Raw genomic sequence first — 23327 nt, forward strand, 5'->3', positions numbered from 1 at the left:
TAATAACAATAATAATAATGTCATTTGTCATCCACTTTATTCTATGATAAAAGACAAAAGAATGATGATAAAAATAAAAGCATGTTATCCTGGGTAGAAGAGAGTCCGATACTGGAATTTCAGACACCTGGGTTCTATCCAAGCATAGCTCTTGTGCTTTTTAGCCTCAATTTGATCATCTTTATTTATGACCCAATGGGAAAATACACACACACACACACACACACACACACACACACACACGGTTAAGATCAAGCTAGGAAGTCAGTTGTCTTAAAAAGAAAAAAAAAATGGAAAAGCTCTAGGAAAAGCAGAATGTGTAGTTCTGACTTAGAAAATTGTCCCAAAGAAACACAACTGTATGCTTTTTATGCTTCCATTTTTAAAATTACATATATAAATTCTTATTTATATTTGCATACGCATAGGGAAGAAGTGTATGGAAGGATATATATCTATCTATATATACACCAAACCGTGGCACATTTATCTAAAGTGGGTGAGTAGTTAAGAAAGGGGCCTTGAGTTTTTTTCTTTATACATTTTAACACTGTACAAATTTATTTTATTTTATGATGAGAATGAGCTACTTTCAGAAAACCAAAAAAAAAATTTTAAAGGAAGATTGATGATCAGATGGAGAAAATACCTTATGAATGCAAAAATTCTATTATTATAATTAAGATGAACACGATTATTCCAGCTTTTCGTTTCAGAGCTAAGGAGAAGGTGTCCAATGATCAGCATTCTGATGCCTCAGGAGACACTCACTAGTGCTTGGCACAGCCACTAAAAATTCTGTAGTCATGGCTTCTGACCTCCTCAAACCCTCAAGGAGACAACAGACCCATGGCCTCATTTACTCTCCTCTGCATTGCCTCTTGCATCTGGACCCTCTCTCACAGACAGTGCACACTTCACTGGACTCCACTCCCAAATGTACTACATTTATTTTATCACTCTCCCAATCAGAGACCCTTTAGGCTAAATACCCTAGCCTGCCCTTGGGCTGCATTCTGAAAGAAAAGCAGCACCTAAAACAGTGTGCAACACCAGATGCTCTATTGCTCCTTTTGAAAAAATCCATCCCACACCTTCATCCAAATCATGAAACACCAATATGATTTGAAAACTGTCCTTACAGACTTCTGGGAATCTCTTCTAAAGAAACAGCTCAAAACACAGAAGGTGGCTTCTGCCCAAAGGTGCTCAGAGCAGCACGGTTTATAATAGACTAAATCTGGAAGCAATCAACATGTCCAACCAGAAGACAAAGCAAATGCTGGTATGTTCCCCTTCATGAAATATTAGGCAATATTAGTGATATATTTGAATTTGTCCTGGTTAAGGGTTTTGGTATCAACCTGCTTTGGCCCAGTTTGGCCCCAATTCCCTGCTCTAGAACTGAGTAGCTATGTGGTCCTCAGCAAATTACCTTAGTTTTCTTTGGCTCAGTTTTCCCATCTGTAAGAAAAGGGGTAATAATGAGATCTACCTTAGACGCCTTGGATCATAGCAAGCACTCAAACAATTTTAGCTCTCATCATTGCCACCACCACCACCATCCTCAACCCTGCATGAGATATCAGATAATAATAATAGCAACCATGTTTTGTGCCTGCTTAGGGCCACGTTCTAGCCCATTGTGTAGGCATTCTCAGTTAGTCCTAACAGCAGCTTTGGCAGGCATAAGTAGTATTATCCCCATTTTACTCAACAGGAACCCAAGGCTCAGAGGCTTTAAGTAACTTGTCCCAAAGTCACATGGCTAGTGAATGACAAGGTAAGATTTTGGCCCAGGTTTCTCTGATGCTAAAAACTGTATACTTAAGCACTATAGTGTCTTCCTGAAGGTAGGGGATGGTAGTGGGAGATGGTAGTGGGAGCAGTGATTTACGCAGGGCTTGCAGACAACAGTTGGGAGAACTAGGAGTGCAGCTTCCATTTCCTGCCTCCAATTTGGGGCTCCCTTCTCATTATCCGCCCCCCCCCCACCATTATTTCAGGAATCAAAGGGTAAAACCCATCACTTTGGAAAAAGGGGGGCTGCTTCCTGACTTTAACAGATAATGACTTCCACACAATAAAACCAGCTTACCAGAAATACCATCAGACCCAGCAAATCCAAGTCCCAACGAAATAAAATAAGGGGAAAAATAGAGAAGTCTTCAAATGTCATGAGAAGAATAAAATATTTAATGTCATAAAAGGGTGCATAGGCTTTATGAGAATGCCACACGCAATAATCTTGGAAACACTATTACCCCACCTAGCCACCCAGCCTGCTCCAAATTCATAAAGGAAAGATGCAAATGCACTGATTGGAAAGATGCAAATGCTCCTGATTGAGGAGCTACTCCCTCCTTTTCATTTCCCAAACTTTGAGTCCTGTGTGCAGGCATTGAATCAGTGGACACGGTACAGTTCCAATTTCCTTCTTTACTGGCCATTCTTATGTCCTTTTCCAACACAGTTCCAATTTCCTTCTTTACTGACTATTCCTATGTCCTTTTCCAATACTCACCCTCTCTAGCTTCCTCTGGATCTCTTGGATGCAGAGGAGGAGGAATAAATACTGGACATTGATAGAGGGTAAAGAGAAGAAAGTGCCCCTCCCTTTATGCTCCCTGACATTGAGGACATTCGCCTTATCCCTAGGGAACTATTCTCAGCCTTGGGAAGGTGTCTTCTGATGAATTAAGAGAATGAGCTTTGGAGTTTGACAGAGTTTGGAGTTTCCTCTGCCTTTACCTGGCTGGTTGGATTTGGGCAAGTTTCTCATACTTTCTGACTCTATTTCCTCACGGATAAAATGGGAGTAATAATAATGCTTTTCTTATAAGGTAGCTGTGAGGATTTCCAGGGCCAGGCACATAATTAGTACTGAAATATTCTCTCTATATATCTGTATCAGTAATACTAGGCCTGATATTATTTATAGCATTTATTCATTTATTTTTAGTAGCTTTAATAATATTAGGCCTAGTATTACTGATCAACGTATTCAATACATATAGAGAATTCTCTATCTGTGGACCTATTTGACCAGAGGATACTTTGATGAAGACACCATGGGGGAGATGTGTCATCCTGTAAATCCTGTTTCCCAACCCAAGAGCCTGAAGTTATTCCCATAAAGACACCTGCCTGCTGCCTTTGCATCTTTCTAACAATTTTTAAAAAGAAAAATAGGGCAACCATCAGTCCTCTCATTTTGGATTTTGGCAAAACCTGTCTCAGTTGTCTTCTGAATCTATCATTCCCCATGTGACTGATCTACAGGGATAAATTTAGCTTTGAAAGTCCATTTCTGGAAAGGAAAAACAAGTCTCCAGGGGCTAGACCCCATGGAGGCTCAGCCCAGCTGCATCGTCTTAGGAGGGTCACACGCCCAGGCAGACAGGGCTGGGCTTTCCCTGGTCAGCAGTACCTGGGCTGTGCTCCAAGGTGACTTCTCACTCTGCTCACTCTTCTTGCTAATCTTCCCCACCCCCTTTTGAGTTTTGTTCCTTTAACTACACTGCAATTGAGTCATTAAGAGGGGGAAAGGATGAGGAATGGAGAAAAGCCATCTCCCTCCCCTACTGAACCAGATTTCAGTTTTTGCCTCCCTCTGAGCAGTGCTATAAGGTTCCTGGCCTATACTAAATGGAAGTCCGTATGTTTATTCATCTTGACTTTTAGAAGGGCCGCCGCTTGTTGTTGTCTCTCAGCACCTCTGTGCGATCAGGGATCCTATGATCTTTCCTAATATCTGGCAGGCCAGATGGTTTTTTAGGTCAAAATGAAAAAAGAAAAACATGGGGCAGAGGCGGCAGAAATGTGATTGGGTGATTTGTAGGGTTGAGGAGTGTGGGATTGGTTTGAGATTGTTCTGGAATTCAGAGGCAGGGCTAAGAACTGACCATAGAGGCTCCTCCTGAAAGATACCATCACTCTAGAACCCAGCGAGTATGCAAATCCTTCCACTTCCCTTAGTCCTTTCTATGAAGGCCCTGACTATTCGATGTTGCCCCTCCTTTCTATCCTTTCCCATTATTTTTCTCCATATACCCCAGTTTCCTACCAGTTTCATTTTTCTCATGTGTGAAGTGAAGGTAATAATAATATCTGGCTCATATTATTACCGTGAGCATAAGGTTGGTTAAAAGAAGCAAAGCACTTAGAACCGTGCTTGGAACGGTCTTTGTATGGATGGTTGCTTTTATATTACTAGCTTTTTTTGTTTCGTAAAATGGACATGATAGTTCTGGGTAGGTGACAGTTATAGGCATTAATTGCCATGAACATAGGCAGAATAACACATAGTAGGTGCCCAGTGAGTGCCAGTTCTCTCTTACGACCACTCCTTTCTCTGCAATACTCACACCAATCCTCTTAGATAATTCTCACACAGAGAAACAAAGTGGTTTGTTCAAGATTATGCTGCAATCCTGCTGAAGTCTGTCTTGTCTTCTGAAGGGGCTTACAAAACAAGGCTTAACTCTTGCGGTGTTTTGCTCCCGGTCCATTCACAGTGCTGGATACAGGAATGTTGCGAAATAAATAATTATACTATACAGTGACAAAGCTGATGCTATGGGGCCATTAGCTGTTGGGATGTGCAACTGGAAGGGAGTCTTGGAATTAAATCTAGGTTGTATTACTACCTCCCTACATGAACTTGAGCAATTTCTGTATCTTTCTAGGCCTTTGTTTTTCTATTTGTATAATGGGAGAGGGTCTCTTCTGGCTCTGGTAGCCCTTGTCTGTGGCCGTGCAATGGGTAAATGGGTAGATTAAAGATGATCACACGTTCTTTGCTACACTTCCCTTTGACAGGTGAAATCTAGCTGTCTCCCCCTTGAATCTGGGCTGACCTTATTGACCTGCTTGACCAGTAGAATGTGGTGGAAATGATGTTCTGAGACTTCTGAGGCTGGGGACTAAGAAGCCTTGCAGCTTCTGCCTAGGCATTTAGAACACTGGATCTTGAGATGGTCCCTTGGTAAGCCCAGGTTCCATGATGTGAGAAGCCCAAGCCAAATGGGAGCCCATGAACAAATCCTCTATCCAGTTGACAGCCCCAGCTCAGGTCCAGCATAGCCAGTGTCAACCACCAATGGTGCCAGTCCTAGCCCCAGACAGGTAATAAAGGAACCCTTCTGCAAAGGACTCCCCAGTCCCAGATTCCCCATCTGTCTTTGATCAGAGACAAACCAGTTGCACCCTCCACATAGTCCTGATTCACAAATCTATAGACAAAACAAGAGTGTGTGAAGCTACTGAGTTTTGGGGTAGTTTGTTGCAAAACAATAGAAAGCTGGAACCAGGAAAGTGAGCTATGAACTGATACTTCAAAAATGGTTAAGGAAGATGCATTGTGATCACCAGATTGTCTGGTGTTGGGTTAATCAACAGGCTTCCCATGCTGGGAAAACCAGAAAAACATAAAAGAATGGCATTGGTGAAATGCGTCAGGGGGCAGCCGTTACTTAGAGATGGTGGTGGAAGTGTCCTCCATACGATGCTGTGATTAAGTGCTTACAGTTTTCTTTGTTTCTGTTCTCTATCTTGATTAAAATTTTGCAGCGTTTATACTGCCACACAGAATAAATGGACCCATAGCTTACATTTCAAACTGTGCCTTGCTGACATCATTATGTTTGTCAGATTTATAACATTTCTAATACACAACAATTTTTCACTCTTGGAAGCACTGAAGGGGAACACAGGCTCCCTCTCTTTTCTGATGTTTCATTCACTGTTACTCCCTCTATCACTGGTCAAGGGATATGGTCTCCTTGAAAATAACGGAAAATAAAAATAATAGCATAATTATTTATATATTATTTACTGTATCACCCTCCTCATATGATCTTTTACCTGTTATCAGTATTTCATTGCTATTGTAGCAAATTACTATGCAATTGGTGGTTTAAAGTAACACAAATTTATTATCTCACAGTTCTACAATTTAAAAGTCCAACTTGGGTCTCAATGGGCTAAAATTTAGGTTTTGGCAGGGTTGCATTCCTTTCCGGAGGTTCCAGAGGTAAGTCTATCTCTTTGCTTTTCCAGCTTCTAAACACCACTTCTCTACCTTAGCACATAACTCTCTTCCTCCAACTTCACAGCTGACAATGCTGCCTCTCTCTACCCCACTCCTCTGCTTTCCTGAGCACACTCTGATAATTCAAGATACTCTCGCTCTTTTAAGGTCAGCTAATTAGTCATCTTAATTCCGTATGCAAATTTAAATCCTGCTTCTGTCATGAAAGGTAACATACCGGTCACAGGTTCTGGGAATTAGGATGTGGACATCTTTGCAGGGGCCATTATTTTGCCTACTACACATCTTATGGCCATCCTCTAATTGGCCAATTACCTATATGAGAAACATATTATCCAAAGGGAAGGTTACCACAGCAGAACCAGAAAGCTGAGCAAAAATATGTCAGATTTTTTAAATCTTGTGTTTCAAAAGTTGAGGTCTAGAAGGTAGAGCTATTTTAGAAGTTAAAATAATAATCATCATTATAATGACAATAATAAAACAATAGAAGAATCTGTGATTCTGTTAGAGAATTACCTTCCCTCATATCCACAAAGAAGTAAAGGTCATTTGAGCTGGTGGAAGAGAGGAATGTTGGAAGTCAAACGAAGTAACCTAGAAAATGCTAATGAGTGTTCTAAAAGGGGTCCCATCCTCTATCCTTACCAGGCTAAGCCAATGAGTGCATGAAGGGGATGAGGGGGTACAGAATATCAGGTGGGTTTGAGGGCTATGAAGGCAAAGGGGTTCTGGACGTCACTTGCTATATAGCACAGGTTGACAGCAAGCATGGTGAGTGCTCCTCTCCACTGTGAAAACAGCCAACTACAGATCATTTCCTGGCGTGTCTAGATCAAAAGAGCTCTAGACAGCTTTCCTCTGATCCTCCAGGTGGAACTGTTGGACATTTCTCAGGCCCTCTGGAGGCTAGAAAAACTAGTTGATGCACAGAGCCAGCTGGCCTTAAATGACCTTGTGGTGGAATAAGGCAGATGAGGCAGCAGCTGTACTACACACCTGTGAGTCAGGTGGGAACGCAGAGGAAAGAGAGTGATGGACAAGGGCCAAGCGACGCAGCAGGTACCAGATTAAAAAGTGATGGCCCAGCATCAAACATGCCCTTAGCTCCTAGGCCTTACACATACATCGGCCCTTTAACTAAAATGTGCAGTTAAGAGGTGGGAGGCAGAAAAAAACTGAAATTGACAAGTTAAGTTTCCACTAACAATGGAACAGAAATGAAATGAAATTCAGTTACAGAAACATAATAGAACATTACATATGCTGTGCTCCTAAATTTGTGTGGCCCCAAATATATCCACTACATATAAATGTCAGTAATGTGGTCTCATTATCTCACTCATAAATGGTACTTTGTAAATCCCAAATCATTGCCAGTTATATTCTTTGAGCTCTTTGAGTTTTTTTGTTTTTTTTTTTTTTAAGAAAAATCTGTAAGTACCATTGCTCCCTTTTGAAAGATTAAGAAACTGATGCTAATGAAGTCAACATAGACTCCAAAGCTATGGTCATTCTAATGCCTAAACCCAGGCTTTAGCGCAATTCACTCAGCCCAGGCTCCTTTCCATGATTCTTCAACGAGAACTCATCTCAGCTCCCAGTGTGGCAAAGCAAGCCAAAGTGGCCCTGGCAGAAGGACTGATAGTGAGACATGTTCTTAGTCCTCCACCCTGCCACCTGGTGGTAAGACCTTGGAAAGTCACTCTGCTTCTGCTTCCTGAGCCTGTTTCCACATTCCTAAGGGAATCTACTGCCCAGGTTTGTTGTGAGGATGAGCTCTTGGCTTGTAGACATGCTTTGAGAATGCTAAAGTATTCTAAAAATATAAGGAAATATCATGTAATACCTGAAAGAATTTCTTAGAAGGTGAGCTACAGGAAGAAGTTTCTCTTTACAGACATGATGGAGAGTCTACAGAGAAATGAAAGGGATTTAAAATCTCAGGACAAATGTGGTATTGCCCTGTCTATTCTGAAGCACAGACAGGAGCTTGCCTTACATCCATTGAACCCTGAAGTAGCAGTTTTAAAATTACATCCTTAATCTAGAGAGGAGGGTCTTTGACAACTTCATCAGACCGTTGAATCTTCTCTTATCCCCTAGGGAATGAATGTTCTTTCTCTTTCTCTCTTTTAATTTTTCCAGTTTATATGAATAAAAGACAGAGACAAGCCCAACCTACACACACACACACACACACACACACACACACACGCACGCACACACCCCTCTGTATTTGAGGTTTCATTCCTATTGGATATCTACCCTAAAAGAGAAGGGAGCTTAATTAATTTGAGAAAAGAGAACTAATGGAAAAGAGGAAAGAGGCAGACAACTTAATCCTTTGAAAAAGGTCAGCCTCACGTTCTGGACACAACACAGAACATGCTTTTGAGCTGTTTGTCCACTGGCTGGGTTTAAGACTTGAGCAAATCCTCCTCTCCCTGACTAGCACCTTTCCAATGTGCTATATGAAGGGTTAGGTTTCAATGGTCTGAGGCAGACAGCTGTTGATGTATATCAATCTAGCATCTACAACTCCTGTTGCCAGCACCCCAGTTTTTCTTGAGAGTCTATGCCTTCCCCCATCTCAGGGCCATGCATTTCAGGTGTAGTTGCCTCCTGGTGCAAGCTTCAGGTGTGGCTGGGATGAGCCCAGTTAATCCTCCTGACCAGCAATTGGTGCAGGGATAGATGGGCATGAGAACCAAGTGGGCACAATGAGAAGGAATCTGGTGACAGTAGTTCAAGGTACTAGGAAAGAGGTGTTTTTGTCCTGTAGGACTTGCATCCAGCCTGCAGCTGGCCCAAGAATGGCACAGTGCTAAGGAAAGCAGAGCTAAGATAAGGAGGGGGATTCCAATGACATTGCTTGAGTCCTTCAATCCAATTTTCTCCAGACTTCCACTTAAGCCAATGCATTTCCTTTTTTTTTGCCCATACTAGTTTGAGTTTAGTTTCTATTACTTGTAATCCTGAGAATTCTAATCACTAAAATTTCTAATTGCCCATTCGCCTCTGAAGAGCTGTTGATCTTTGAGTCTCAAATATAGTTTCATTGCATTATTTCATTCTAGAAGCTTCTTCGTATTGATCTCCTGACCTTTGTCTGTTTCTCAGCTGGTGTGTAGCTGCATTAAGGGCCAAGTGTGTATTCTGTCTCCCTTGGGTCTTGTTCAGAGAGCCTAGTCCAGAGCAGGATTCCCATCCCTGGTTCTATCCTTCCCTTCTTCTTCTTCTTTCTTTTTTCTTTATTTACTGAGATGGGTACTTTTGGGGTGCTGAGCCAAACCAACAGATTCCCTGGGTTCTCCCTCAGTTTTTTAAGAAACATAAACTGAAAAGCCAGTCTGTGCTATAACGTGTCACAGGTGACTTAATAAAGCTAAGTACAGCATACAGTAAGGATACCGTATGGAAAAGAGGGTCACCTGCGGGGAGGGAAAAGGCTTTATAAAGGAGATGTCTCTGGAAAGATGTTCACTTGTTTGCTTCACAGGCTTGGACAGCAATTCTTTCTAGGCAGAGAGAAGGTAGAAGAAAAGGTTCTGAGGCATGAAACATGCAGGCCAGTTCATAGAACTCCATCTAATTAGCTCCATTAGGCTCTAGTGTAGATTGAAATGAAGCGAAAAGAGACGTGGCTGGAGAAACTGAAAAGGGACCACAGAAAGAAGAGCACTGAATGCCAGGCTGAGTTTAGCCTATGTGGCAATGTTTCCCAAGTGTATTTTCAAGATACCCCAACACACACACACACACACACACACACACACACACACACGCGCGCGTTATAAAGTCAGGTTCCCGGGACATAATCTCCTCTCTAGAATAAAAGCTTCTAGAGGTTGAACCCTGTATCTTAGGTCATTCTTATAAAACCATCAATTTTGGCACACCCTTCTGCAAGAAACAGGAACCCTCCCGCATCTTCTTCTGTGACCTTGTCCCACACTAGATACTAAAATTCCAAGCAAACAAGGCTGCCTCTCCCTTCATTCATGTCTTTGCTTGGCTGTTTCCCCTCTTTCCCTAATGTAAGTTGACTCATCTTTTGAAGCCAAAGCCAAAGCCAAAAGCCAACGTCCCAAGGAAGCCTTCTATGAAACTGAGGTCCTAGCTGAAACTTTCTCTTCTGGACCACACCAAAGCACCTGTCCATACTAGTTACACCTCATTGACATCCCCTCTACTATTGTATTCACAGAGGTAAGGCGTGCCCTGTCTTACTCTCAAATGGACTGTAAGCTTCTGAAGCCCAGAAGTTCTCTAAGACCTATTGTGTGGTAGGCACTTAAGTTATAATATCTTGTTTCATTCTTCCAACAATTACAAGAGGTAGGTTTAATGATCTCACTTTACAGTGAGGAAACCAAGGTAGGCTGGCATGCTGAAGGCTGCAGAGGCAGGTAAGGGTAGTGCGAGTATGATCCTCCTTACCAGCGTTCCCTCACGGGGCAGGGCTTCTAGCAGGTGGCCTTAGCACCTGGGCCACTGCCATGTTCCCGGGCCAATGGGCACTTACCACACATCCCGAGGAGTCCACCTGCCGGTCAGACACACACTTGAAGTTGCGAGTGCAGCCCCCATTGTTCCGAGAGCAGTCACGAACTGGCCCAAAGGAGGACAGCAGGTCATTGATGGTTTCAAAGTATGTGGACAGCATCGCTTCTTCCCTTCGAGAGAAAGGGGATGGTTAAACCCCAGAGACATTTGGATCCTTAGATTAAAAAAAAAATAATGTGAATTCATTTCATTTGAAACCATAACTTATATATAATCAGGAAAATAGTAACAATCAATATTATAAAAAGGAAACAACAACAGGTATACCATCATATGACACGGTGCTTGTCAAGTTATGATACAGAGAAATGGACCTAGAACTCTATACTCTTTGTTTCATTAATACATATGATTCTTGGAGGTAGTCATGAGATGTACACTTTACCATAAGTGAACTGTGGCTTAGCAAATTGAAGTATCTTGCTGAAGGCCACCAGCTTATAATGTGACAGAAGTGAAGTTTGTACCAACTTCCAGCTGAGTCCAAAGAGAAGGCTCTTCTTACTACCTAACTCTTAGCTTGCATCCTACCTGTTTCTACAGATTTCAGAGCTCCCTATAGCAACTCTGCTATTGGGCACATTCCTACTATTCCAACTTTGTGAATATAAAATTGAAACCATGAAAGATTGTGGGACTGACTCCAAATCCCACAGTGTATAAACAGCAGAGCCAAGACACAAATGCAGGAGTCTGACCCTCTAGGGCCCTAGATCCTTATTTTTCAGACTATTGCATATAAGTCACTCCATCAAGACTGTCAGCAACAGTTGTTGGAAAGGTCATGGGATTCCAGGGAAATACATGATTCCTCCCAAGTGAGGTTCTCAAAAGATAAGACTAGACTTGATACCATAATCCATGGATCTGTCAACATTTTATGAGATGGAATTCTCTACAATGGAGGATACAGATGGATGCTTCCGATGCTGTCTTCTGCAGAAAGGGCCTGAAATAAGAGATACACTTGCACTGGGGTATATGATTCCCATACTTACAGGAGATTTTAAAGGAGCACCATGGGCAGTGAGAAGAGGCACATATCCTTCCCTGGTCTGTGCCTCATGAGGTCCAGAGCTGTGAAGCAAGGGAAATGCCTGCATCCACACGTGAAGCAGGAAGAGGCTAGCACACACTAGAGGGGGTGTCTCTGCACCATCTTGCATATCTTCTCCCATTCTTCTCCACCTCAGGCTTGGACCAGGTTTGAAACTCCTAATTCATTTCCTGCCTCCAGTCTTATCCCTTCTGTCCCATCTTTCATACTGACTGTCAGTGAACTTGGTAAATCCCAGCTCTAATTAGATACTCCTCTGATCAATAGCTTCCCAGTACTTAGAGAAGAAATATAAATTAGCTTTTCTGGCATTCGGACTTCAAAGTCTGGTCCCTGGATACCTGTCCAGCCACATTTACCCTCTCCTCATATCTCTATCCACTAGGCACAGGCCTCATCTCATTCTCTGAACACAGAATCTCTGAAAACAGGTTCTAAACTGGAAAGTTACATGCAGGGGGTTTATTGCCGAGCCCTCTTGGGAGACGCATCTATAGATGGCGAGGAAGGGCTGGGCATGGTGGCTCACGCTTGTAATCCTAGCACTTTGGGAGGCCTAGGAAGGAAGCTTGATTGAGCCCAGGAGTTCAAGACCAGCTTAGAAAATGAGGCAAAACCCTGTCTCTACAAAAATTTTTTAAATTAGCAGGGTTTAGAGGAGCCTGCCTGTGGTCCCAGCTACTCAGGAGGCTGAGGTGAGAGGATCTCCTGAGCTACAGTGAGCCATGATCAAAACCCTGTCTCAAAAAAAAAAAAAAAAAAAAAAAAAAAAAAAGGCAAGCGAAGAAGGCAGGATTTGGTAAAGGGAGAGACTGATCTACAATGTGGGGTCTAAAGTATCAGTTGTTCCTGCAGGGAGCTCTGGAGCTGAGAAAGCCGTTTATGGATGTCCTGAATTAAGGCAAGGAATTCAGGCCTTTGCATCCCCCTAGTAGCCAGTCATTGGTGGGGGCTGCTGTCTGGAATGGGATATACTAGGATAACCCAGTTCCGAGGCTGAAGGCAATGCCTAGTCACTGACAGCCACAGCTGATGGGTGGGTGAGCTGGCCCTGAAGAGGGGATCTGGGTATGGTACCTGCAGGCACCTCTCTTCAATCCCTAATCATGCTCTTCCTTCTGCCTGGGATATCCATTTCCAAATGCTTACCTGAAGAAATCCTAAGAATCTTTGAAAACTCTTCATATTCATTCATTCATTCATTCATATATTGTACAAGATTACTGAGTGCTTACCATGTACCAGGCACAATGCTGGGTGCTGGGGACACAGCAGTGACATCAGGCAAGATCCTGACTCCCAACCTCCACAGTAGCTTTATGTTACCACCTTTGTAAAACCTTCTTTGCTTCCCCCTACTAGAATTAATTCCTTTTCCCTGTGAGCATAGTAGCTAAATCTTTTAACTTATTGATCTTAATTATCGGCTTCACAGTCTCCCAGAGAGACCATAAGTTTTTAAAGGAAAAGGCTCAAGATTTATTCATTTCTCTTTAGGCCCCAGCACAGGGCCTGGAAGGAACGTGTGCTAGGTAAATGTTTTCAAATGAAACACAGAAAACACCCAAAGGCTTAGACGCAGTCTTCACCAATGAGTACTTTTACTAAGAACCTCCTCAGCAGGGCACTCCTCTCTGTCTCCCCAACTCTGGGTCCCCGTTCCAAATCCTTCGTGTTCAGGGATGCAGCACAGGGACAAAGAAGAAGGGTGAGGCTCTGCCAGGATTATCCCTTGCTTCCTAACTTTGTAGGGAGCGAGGTGACAGGTTTATGGGAGGAGAGAATTAACAGTTCTTGAAACGAAGCTCTGGGGAGACTTGCCACTTTTGAATCATGAGGAGAGTTGAGGATCCTGGAAAGACATTAAGGCTATTAAAATATTAATACCCTAGAAGGGAGAAGAAGAAACGGAAGGTAAGAGGACGAGATAAGGCAGAGGGACCTGGCTGGGCACGGTGGCTCACAGCTGTAATCCCAGCACTTTGGGAGGCCTAGGTGGGCTAGGTCAGGAGATCAAAACTATCCTGGCTAACATGGTGAAACCTCATCTCTACTAACAATATAGTAGCCAGGTGTCATGGCATGCTCCTGTAATCCCAGCTACTCGGGAGGCTGAGGCAGGAGAATTGCTTGAACCTGGCAGGCAGAGGTTGCAGTGAGCCGAGATCGTGCCACTGCACTCTAGCCTAGGTGACGCAGCGAGACTCCGTCTCAAAAAAAAAAAGGGGAGGGGACCTGAGAAAGTGAGAGAACAAGAGATAAACAGGTAGAGAAACTGCTGAGAAGGAAAGAAGAGACACAGAGAGGCAGAAATACATACAGTCACCTGGAAACAGATAAAGGGATCTAAAGGTATGGATGGACAGACAGAGAGACAGAGAGTTATAGAGGGACACAGGTCATAGAGACAGAGAGGAAAAGAAAGGCAAATAGGAGAGAGAAAGGATGTGAAAAGATAAAAATGAAAAGATAGCACTGGAAAAAGAAAGCAAAGAGAGAAACAGAGGCATGAGAAACAGAGGCGTAAGGAACAGATGAAAAGAGGAGACATCCTCAAGGTAAACAACAAGTGTGTAAGTGTGCCGAGGGGAGGGAGAGAAGGTGGGAGGGGGAGTGAGAAAAGAGAGCAGGAGGAGACAAATGCAGAAGGACAGAATGAAAGGGAAGAGAAAGTCACTGAGTAAGAAAGAAAACACACCCATCTCTACTAAAAATACAAAAAATTAGCTGGGCGTGGTGGCAGGCACCTGTAGTCCCAGCTACTTGGGAGGCTGAGGCAGGAGAATGGTGTGAACCCGGGAGGTGGAGCTTGCAGTGAGCCGAGATCACGCCACTGCACTCCAGCCTGGGCGACAGAGCGAGACTCTGCTAAGAAAGAGAGAGAGAGAGAAAGGAAAGAAAGAGCGAATGAAAGAAAGAAAAGAAAGAAAGAAAGAAAAGAAAGAAAGACAGAAAGAGAAAGAAAGAAAGAAAGAACGAACAGAGTCTGGGCACAGTGGCTCATGCCTGTAATTCTAGCACTTTGGGAGGCTGAGGCGGGCGGATCACTTGAGGTCAGGAGTACCAGACCAGCCTGGCCAACATGGTGAAACTCCATCTCTACTAAAAATACAAAAAATAGCCTGGCATGGTGGCTTGCACCTGTCGTCCCAGCTACTCAGGAGGCTGAGGCAGGAGAATCACTTGAACCCAGCAGGCAGAGGTTGCAGTGAGCCAAGATGGCACCACTGCACTCCAGCCTGGGCAACAGAGTGAGACTCTGTCTCAGAAAAAAAAAAAAAAAAAGAAAACACAGAGCCATGGAGAGCAGAGACAGACAACAACAAAGAAACAAGGAAAGGGAAGTGAAAAACAAGCAAAAAAATGTCACCTTTCTCTGGAACCTAGAGACAGTTCAAGCTATAAAAATACAAAAGCTGTCCACTTTTAAAAGGATTGATTCTGCATAAACATCAGTTACATGAGGGGAACATTACTTAAAACACAAAGACCTGACACAGGGGCCATTACTAAGTCAAGAGAAGTGATTGTGTCAGGCTAGGGAATGAAGAATCTGAGCACAAGACAGGAAAAAAGGCTTAAAGCAGACACTGGTGTTTTCTTAACTCGGGGGGCTCAATACTTCACCTCACTTGTGGAGCCCAGGGTTTAGGGTCTGTCGGATCTTAGAGCTGCCCCAATCTGGGGGCGGGGAGGGGGGGCAGTGAAGAGATGAATGGAAGAGCACTGGGGGCGGAGGCAGGCTGAACTGATGGACACCGCCCAGGTGCATCAGGAGACCGGGGTGAGAATCCCAGCTTTGCCAGCAATCACCAAAATTACCAACATCCTCTTCATTATTTAGGATTTCCTGGGCACCTGCTATGTGTTAAGCATGGTGCAAGGTTCCCTTTCTGTAATATTCCCTGTGATTTTCACAAGAGCCCTAGAAATGACAGTTTTATACCCAATGTGCAGCTGGAGAAACAGGGGCTTAGGGAAGTTATGTCACTTGCTCCAGTTCTCAATGGTGTGATGCAGTGAGGCCAGGCTGTGCACTCGAATCTGCCTACCTCAAGTCCTGGGCTGCCTGAGTTAAACTTTAACAACTTACTCTGTGTCTTGGGCAAGTCAGAGCCCTCCTAAGAGTGAGGCCGTAAGAATGTGTGTTCAATCTCTCTGTCTTAGCAGAGGAGGACAGAATGGGCAGAGCCTGTGAGTTCTTTATGTACCTCCTGCAGCCTGATTCCTGGGCCGTGCATGTGGTCCACAATAGCCTCAATCCATGCAGGAACAAAAGGGGAAAGTACAGCGTTTAAGTTTACTAGAAGTGCCATAACAAGTACCATGAATCAGGTGACTTAAAACAACAGAAATTTATTCTCTCGCCATTCTGAAGGCCAGAAGTCCAAAATCAGGGTTTGGTAGAGCCCTGGTCCCTCTGTAGGCTCAAGGAGAGAATCCTTCCTTGCCTCTTCAGAGCCTCCCATGGCTCCCAGCCATGCTTAGCTTTCCTTGGCTGGCAGTTTCAGGACTCCTGCCTCTGTCCCCATCATCATATGGCCTTCTTGCCTGTGTGTCTGTGTGTCCTCTCCTCTTCTTAAAATGACACCATTTGGGCCAGGCGCAGTTGCTCACACTTGTAATCCCAGCACTTTGGGAGGCTGAGGCAGGTGGATCACCTGAGGTCAGGAGTTCGAGACCAGACTGACCAACATGGCGAAACCCCGTCTCTACTAAAAATACAATAATTAGCAGGGTGTGATGGCAGGCACCTGTAATCCCACCTACTCGGGAGGCTGAAGCAGGAGAATCGCTTGAACCCGAGAGACAGAGGTTGCAGTGAGCCGAGATCACAGCATTGCACTCCAGCCTGAGCAACAGAGCGAGACTCCATCTCAAAAAGAAAGAAAAAAAAATTGACACCATTAGTTGGGTTTAGGGTCCACCTTAACCTGTTATAACCTTTTCTTAGTTATATCTGCAAAGGCCTTGTTTCTAAATAAGGCCACATTCTGAAGTTCTGGTGAACACAAATTTTGGGGGGACACAATTGATGCAATTCCACAGGGCACAGGGGAATGTGCTCACATTCACATGGTAGGACAGAGCCAGGACTAAATAAAACACCTCAGTCCTTCCCTCTTATCAAAGTGCTCCTAATACTGCACTGGCTCTTCTCACTCTAGACACTTAATGTGTCACTGTGGTCCTTATAAGGTTTGAAAAATCTTAGGGAAAGGATCATGATGAAGTCACTCTCCATATTATCTGTGCCTTTATTTGGAGGAGAAAAGACCAACTTTAATTAAATACCTACCACACTCCAGGAACTGTGTGGAGGGTTTTCAACCACTCTACAGAACAGAGCTTGGCAAACTTTTCTGTACAGGGCTAGATAGTAAAGATCTTAGGCTTTGCAGGCCATACAGTCTCTGTCCCAATCACTCAACTCTGCTTTTGTAATACACGAACAATCATAGACAACATGCAAAAGAATGAATGTAGCTATGTTTCAATAAAACTGTATTAAAGACGGGTGTAGTGGCTCATGCCTGTAATCCCAGCTCTTTGAGAGACTGAGGTGGGAGGATCACTTGAGCCCAGGAGTTCAAGACCGGCCTGGGCCAACAGATTGGGATCCCATTTCTATATATATATATATATTTTTTTAATTAGCCAGGTGTGGTGGTATGTGCCTGTAGTACCAGTTACTCAGGAAGCTGAGGTGGGAGGATTGCTTGAGCCTGGCAAGTTTGGGGAGGTGGGGGCCAAGGATTCAGTAAGCTGTGAGCATGCTACTGCACTCCAGTCCATGTGACACAGTGAGACCCTGTCTCAAAAAAAAAAAAAAAATACTAAATTTACAGAAAGACACAGCCAGATGAATTATTTTCTGTTTTAGATGTGAAAACCCTGAAGTCAGTGTTGGAGTGAGGATTTGAACCCAGGTAGGTCCAACTCCACATTCTTTCTCCTACATGAATCTTCTGAAACTCAGCCTTCTCATCTGTAAAATGGGAACAATATCTGTCTCATTCTAAAAATACAAAATTATGATTATGAGGATATAATAACATGATATAGAAATGTGTTTTCCAAACTCTAAAACCTAATGCAAACTAATTCATTATTTATTCATTCAATAAATATCTGAGTACCTGCTGCATGCCACGTACTGAGCTGATTATTATTATGGCTTTTCTTTGGCCTCCTAGCACCTGTTTCTGTTCCTATATAACGCAGACATTGTACAAAAGGTTCCAAACATCTCTCTATCTCTGACATACAAATTATTTATTTTTTTCTGTTAATACTGGCTCCAAAACAGAGATAGCCAGACCCCACCAGACTGAGTGAGACAGCCATCCCCTCATTACCTGACTGGTCAAGTGCAAATGCGTCACCTGGATTCCATTTGGCTGAGTCAGCCCAAGCCCAACGCAGGGTGAGCATTAGGCAGGGTGGCTGGGAACAGATGCTGACATGGCCTGCTGTTAATAAATACGAGGAAAGGTCTGTGTCACTCATAGAGAGATGTGAATGGATGATGCCAAGCCAAGACAGTGACAAGTCCCTCACTGATGCAGATTAATCATTCTCTGGTAATAGCCGGCAACCTTGTTTCCTGAGCTCCCTAGGAAGGAGGAAGCTAAGACAATGTACTGATAAAAATCAAGCTCAAGGCAGGCGCGGTGCCTCACGCCTGTAATCCCAGCATATTGGGAGGCTGAGGCGGACAGATCACGAGGTCAGGAGATAGAGACCATCCTGGCTAACATGGTGAAAAACCCTGTCTCTACTAAAAATACAAAAAATTAGCTGGGTGTGGTGGTGGGTGCCTGTAGTCCCAGTTACTCAGGAGGCTGAGGCAGGAGAATCGCTTGAGCCAGGGAGGCCGAGGTTGCAGTGAGCCAAGATCGCGCCACTGCACTCCAGCCTGGGCAACAAAGCTAGACTCTGTCTCAAAATAAACAAATAAATAAAATAAAATAAAAAATCCAGCTCAGTTTTTTTATTTTAAAGAAAGAACGCTTTGTTGAGATATAATTCACATACCATATGATTTACCTACTTAAAGTGTACAGTTTAAGCAGTGATCAATATTTAAATACTTTCATCAACCCAAAGAGAAACCCTGCCTCTATTATGAGTCCCTGCCTACTTCCTCCCAATGACCCTAGTGTTGGGAAACCACTGATCTTCTGTCTTTATAGATTTACCAACTCTGAACACTTCATATAAATTAAGTTATACGATATGTAGCCTTTTGTGATGGGCTACTTTCAGTTAGCATCGTGTTTTCAAGGCTCATCCATGTTTCGGCATGTATCACTACTTCATTCCTTTTGTATTGCCAAATGATATTCCATTATATAGATATTCCACATTTTATTCATCCATCATTAGTTGATGGACATTTTGGATGTTTCCACTTTTCAGTTACTATGAATAACGCTGCTATGAACATTCATATACAGGTTTTTATGTAGATACATGTTTTCATATATCTTGCGGCACCCCCTGCCCTGGGATTTAGGGAGCCTTCTCAGCCCCTAACGGCATGAGCCACAGTGTAGAACAGTAGACAAGAAGGCAAGTTTGTCTGGAGTCAGACTGCCCTGAGATGGAATCCCAGCTTCACTCACTATGAGACCTTGGGCAAGCCTCTTCTTTTTGAGACGGAGTCTCACTCTGTCACCCAGGCTGGAGTGCAGTGGCATGATCTCGGCTCACTGCAACCTCCACCTCCCGGTTCAAGCAATTCTCCTGTCTCAGCCTCCCAAGTAGCTGGGACTACAGGAATGTGCTACCACGCCAGACTAATTTTTGTATTTTTAGTAGAGATGGGGTTTCACCACGTTGGGTAGGCTGGTTTTGAACTTCTGACCTCAGGTAATCCAGAGACCTTGGGCAAGTCTCTTAAACCCTGAGCCTCAATTTTCTCATCTGTAATATGGGGATATTAATACCTAACTAGCAGAGGTAGCATGAGTAATACATTAGAGAGCAAATGTGTCAAATGCCTGGCACACAGTAAGTGCCTAACAACTGGTAAAAAGTGGTACCATCTGAAAGTCCCTCAAAGTTGCAAGAACCATGCCTTGAGAATGTTGAGAAGCTCAATGTAGGAGAAGGGATGAAAGATCTGAGACCCCACATGGTCCATTTACTCAGTTAAAAATGTTTCTTTGCTGCTGGGCTTGTTCTGGGTACTCGGCTGGGTTCCTGGGAGACACAGGAATAGATGTAACATAGCTTGTGCTAGGCAGGAAGAAAAACACTAAGCTAGCAAGATAAGTGAGGCCACAGGACCACAACGATGACTCTCTTTCTCTTGCCAGACCTTGGAAGTAGGAGCTCAGAGAAGGCTTTTTGGAGGAGGTAATGTTGAGCCTGATACATAAAGGATGGGTGGAAATTAGGTAAAGGGGGATAAATAGAGTGGGATAAAGAAATTCTAGGCAGAAGGAAAGAATATGCTAAGGCCTAGATGTAGGAGAGGGAATACCCTGATTGAGGGGCTTCAAGAGATGCAGAAAAGCTGGACTGTCAAGGAGGAGATGAGATATGGCAAAGGCTGAAGCAGCAGGAATGCCAGAAGCCAGGCTAGAGAAGATTCCTGTGTGCCAGGCCATGGTGATTCTGGACTTTACCCTGAAAGCCATGGACTGCCACCCAAAGGTTAAAAAGCAGATCCGGCTTTTATTTAGAATAATACCATAGATGAATAGTTTACACAAATCATTATGGCAATAATAGTTCATGCTGATTGTGCATTCATAATACGCCAATAAATGGTTTAAGCACTACATGTATCAACTCACTTAATCCTCCCCCAAAACACAATGATGTAAATGATACATCCCCATTTCACAGGAGAAAGAAACTCAGGCACCATTTCGAGGCTGTTTTGAGACCTGTTAAGGATAATGTAGGTAAGGCATTAGGACAGTGCCTGGCACATGGTGACTGCTTTATAAGGATTTCTTGAAAAACAGCTTCCAGGGGAGGGATAAGGTGAGGTGGCACAAGCCACAGGGAGGTAGATTTGAGCTTTTCCAAAGCCAGACATATTCAGCAAGGGAACACTCTCTTCCAAGTTACTGCTCTAGCCTTCAGGAATGCATACTGAGGAGGCATGGCCATTTTCCTGGGATAGTTGTGGGGGGAATCAGGCCTCCAGGGGAGAGTGTGTACAATATCTTGGTGATAACAGCATTCACAAGGGCTAATATCTACTGAGAATTTATGACATGAGAACTTTGGCTCAACATAGATTATCTCATTTAATAATTGCCTATGGGGTTGTGCTATTATCCCTGTTGATATGGTTTGGCTCTGTGTCCCCACCCAAATGTCATGTTGAACTGTAATCCTCAATGTTGGAGGAGGAGCCAGGTGGGAGATGATTGGATCATGGCGGAGCAAGGAGGCAGCGGCCTTCCCCATTACTGTTCTCTTGATAGTGAGTGAATTCTCACGAGATCTGGTTGTGTAAAAGTGTGTAGCACTTGCTCCTTCACTCTCTTCCTGCTGTTCCAGTCATGTAGGACATGTCTGCTCCCCCTTCCCCTTCTACCATGTTGTAAGTTTCCTGAGGCCTCCCCAGCCACGCTTCCTGTACAGACTGTGGAACACTGACCCAATGAAACCTCTTATCTTTATAAATTACCCAGTCTCAGGTAGTTCTTTATAGCAATCCCAAAACAAACTAATACATCTATTTTTTCAATTTGAAAAGAAATATACACACTCAGGTGCAGGATTTGGCATTTACAGAGGTGAGAGGACTGGCAGTGAGTCCTAGTGACAGAGCTGGATTCCACCCTGGGTGTATCTGACTTCAGACTCTTTAGTGTCCTGCCTTTCTCTTTAAGAAGTCTTTCCACCCAGAGATTCTGGGACTGGTATTTTAGCTGACACTTAGCATTCTCCTTCCTCTAGCAATTATGGTTTGCACTAATTTAGGTATATATATATACATATATTGCTCTTCTGATTGGTCTCATAACTTCCTGGGAGTGTCTTGTGCCTCTGAGTAGCTTGTTAGCTTCCTGCATGCCTAGAGTCCTCCTTGGTCACATCCCTCAGCGCACTGGGCATGCTGCAGCTGTTCGCTGAATAAGGATAGGTGTTGAAGGAAGAGAAGGAGGGTACAATAAGGCCCATCAGCTGTGCAGTCTTTAGAACAAAGAGAAAATGATTGTAATGTCTGTTGTCCATCTGTGTGATGGAGGCAATAATATTCAACTCACAGAATTGTGGGTCAGAATTCAAAGAGTTAAAAGATATGAAAGTCTCTTATCACCAGGCTCAAACAAATAAAGATCCTCAATAAAGAGCTGTTGTGTTTTGGAAATGAGTTTGTGCATTTAACAAATATTTACCCATCACTGACCCCTGGAGTTGGAGGTTGGGTATAGACACAGCCTCATTTTATTGCAACTCACTTTATTGCTCATTGCAGATACTATTTCTTAAAGGTTGAAGGTCGGTGGCTACCCTGTGTCAAGCAAGTCTATCAGTGCCATTTTTCCAACAGAATGTGCTCACTTCATGTCTATGCATCAGATTTTGGTAATTCTCACAATATTTCAAAATTGTGTTATTATTATATCGGTTATGGTGATCTGTGATCAAAGGTCTTTGATGTTCCCATTGTAATTGTTTTGGGGAGCCCTCATTGTGCTCATATAAGGCGGCCAACTTACTTGGTAAATGTAAGGCCTCCCTATTCACTGAGACACCACAATATTAAAATCAGGCCAATTAATAACCTTACAATTTCCTCTAAATGTAGAAACGCAAGGAAAAGTCACACATCTCTCACTTTAAATCATAAGCTAGAAATGATTAAGTTTAGTGAGGAAGGCATGTGGAAAGCCAAGACTGACTAAAAGCTAGGCCTCTTGCACCAGTTAGGCAAGTTGTGAATGCAAAGAAAAAGTTCTTAAAGGAAATTAGAAGTGCTACTTCTGTGAACACACAAATGATAAGAAAGTGAAACAGCTTTATTTCTGTTACAGAGAATGTTTTAGTGGTGTGGATAAATTAAACCAGCTACAATATTCCCTTAAACCCAAACTAGGGCAAGGTCCTAATTCTTTTCAATTCTAGGAAGGCTGAGAGAGGTGAAGAAGCTGTGGAAGAAAAGTTTAAGCAGAGATTGATTCATAAGTTTTAAGAAAAGAAGCCATCTCCGTAGCATAAAAGTGCAAGGAGAAGCAGCAAGTGCTGACGTATTAATAGAAGCTGCAGCAAGTTATCAAAAACATCTAGTTAACATAATTAATGAAGGTGACTATGTTCAACAACAGATTTTCAATGTAGATGAAACAGCCTTGTATTGGAAGAAAATGCCATCTAGGACTTTCATTGCTAGAGAGGAGAAGCCTGGCTTCAAAGATTCAAAGGACAGGCTGCCTCTCTTATTAGGGGTTAATGCAGCTGTTGAAGCCAATACTAATTTACCATTATAAAAATCCTAGGGCCTTGAAGAACTACGCTAAATCTACTCTGCCTGTGCTCTACAAATAGAACAGCAAAGCCTGAATAACAGCACATCTGTTTACAGCATGGTTTACTGAATATTTTAAGCCCACTGTTGAGAACTCCTGCTCAGAAAAATGAGCTGTGATGGAGATGCATAAGAGATTAATGTTGTTT

At 43.3% G+C, this 23327-nt stretch overlaps 1 protein-coding gene across 5 annotated transcripts in view; it reads right to left on the minus strand.

Moving 5' to 3' along the window:
• Positions 1-23327, minus strand: part of ASTN2 (astrotactin 2) — a 1014740-nt gene that overhangs the window by 433005 nt on the left and 558408 nt on the right. For all 5 annotated transcript variants that reach the window (XM_030817705.1, XM_030817704.1, XM_030817702.1 and 2 more), the window contains one exon: positions 10581-10731. In XM_030817705.1, the coding sequence (XP_030673565.1) occupies positions 10581-10731 (151 nt within the window). The remainder of the gene's footprint in view (positions 1-10580; positions 10732-23327) is intronic.

The sequence above is a fragment of the Nomascus leucogenys genome, chromosome 8 (assembly GCF_006542625.1).
Source record: "Nomascus leucogenys isolate Asia chromosome 8, Asia_NLE_v1, whole genome shotgun sequence".
In the NCBI taxonomy this organism is placed as follows: domain Eukaryota; kingdom Metazoa; phylum Chordata; class Mammalia; order Primates; family Hylobatidae; genus Nomascus; species Nomascus leucogenys.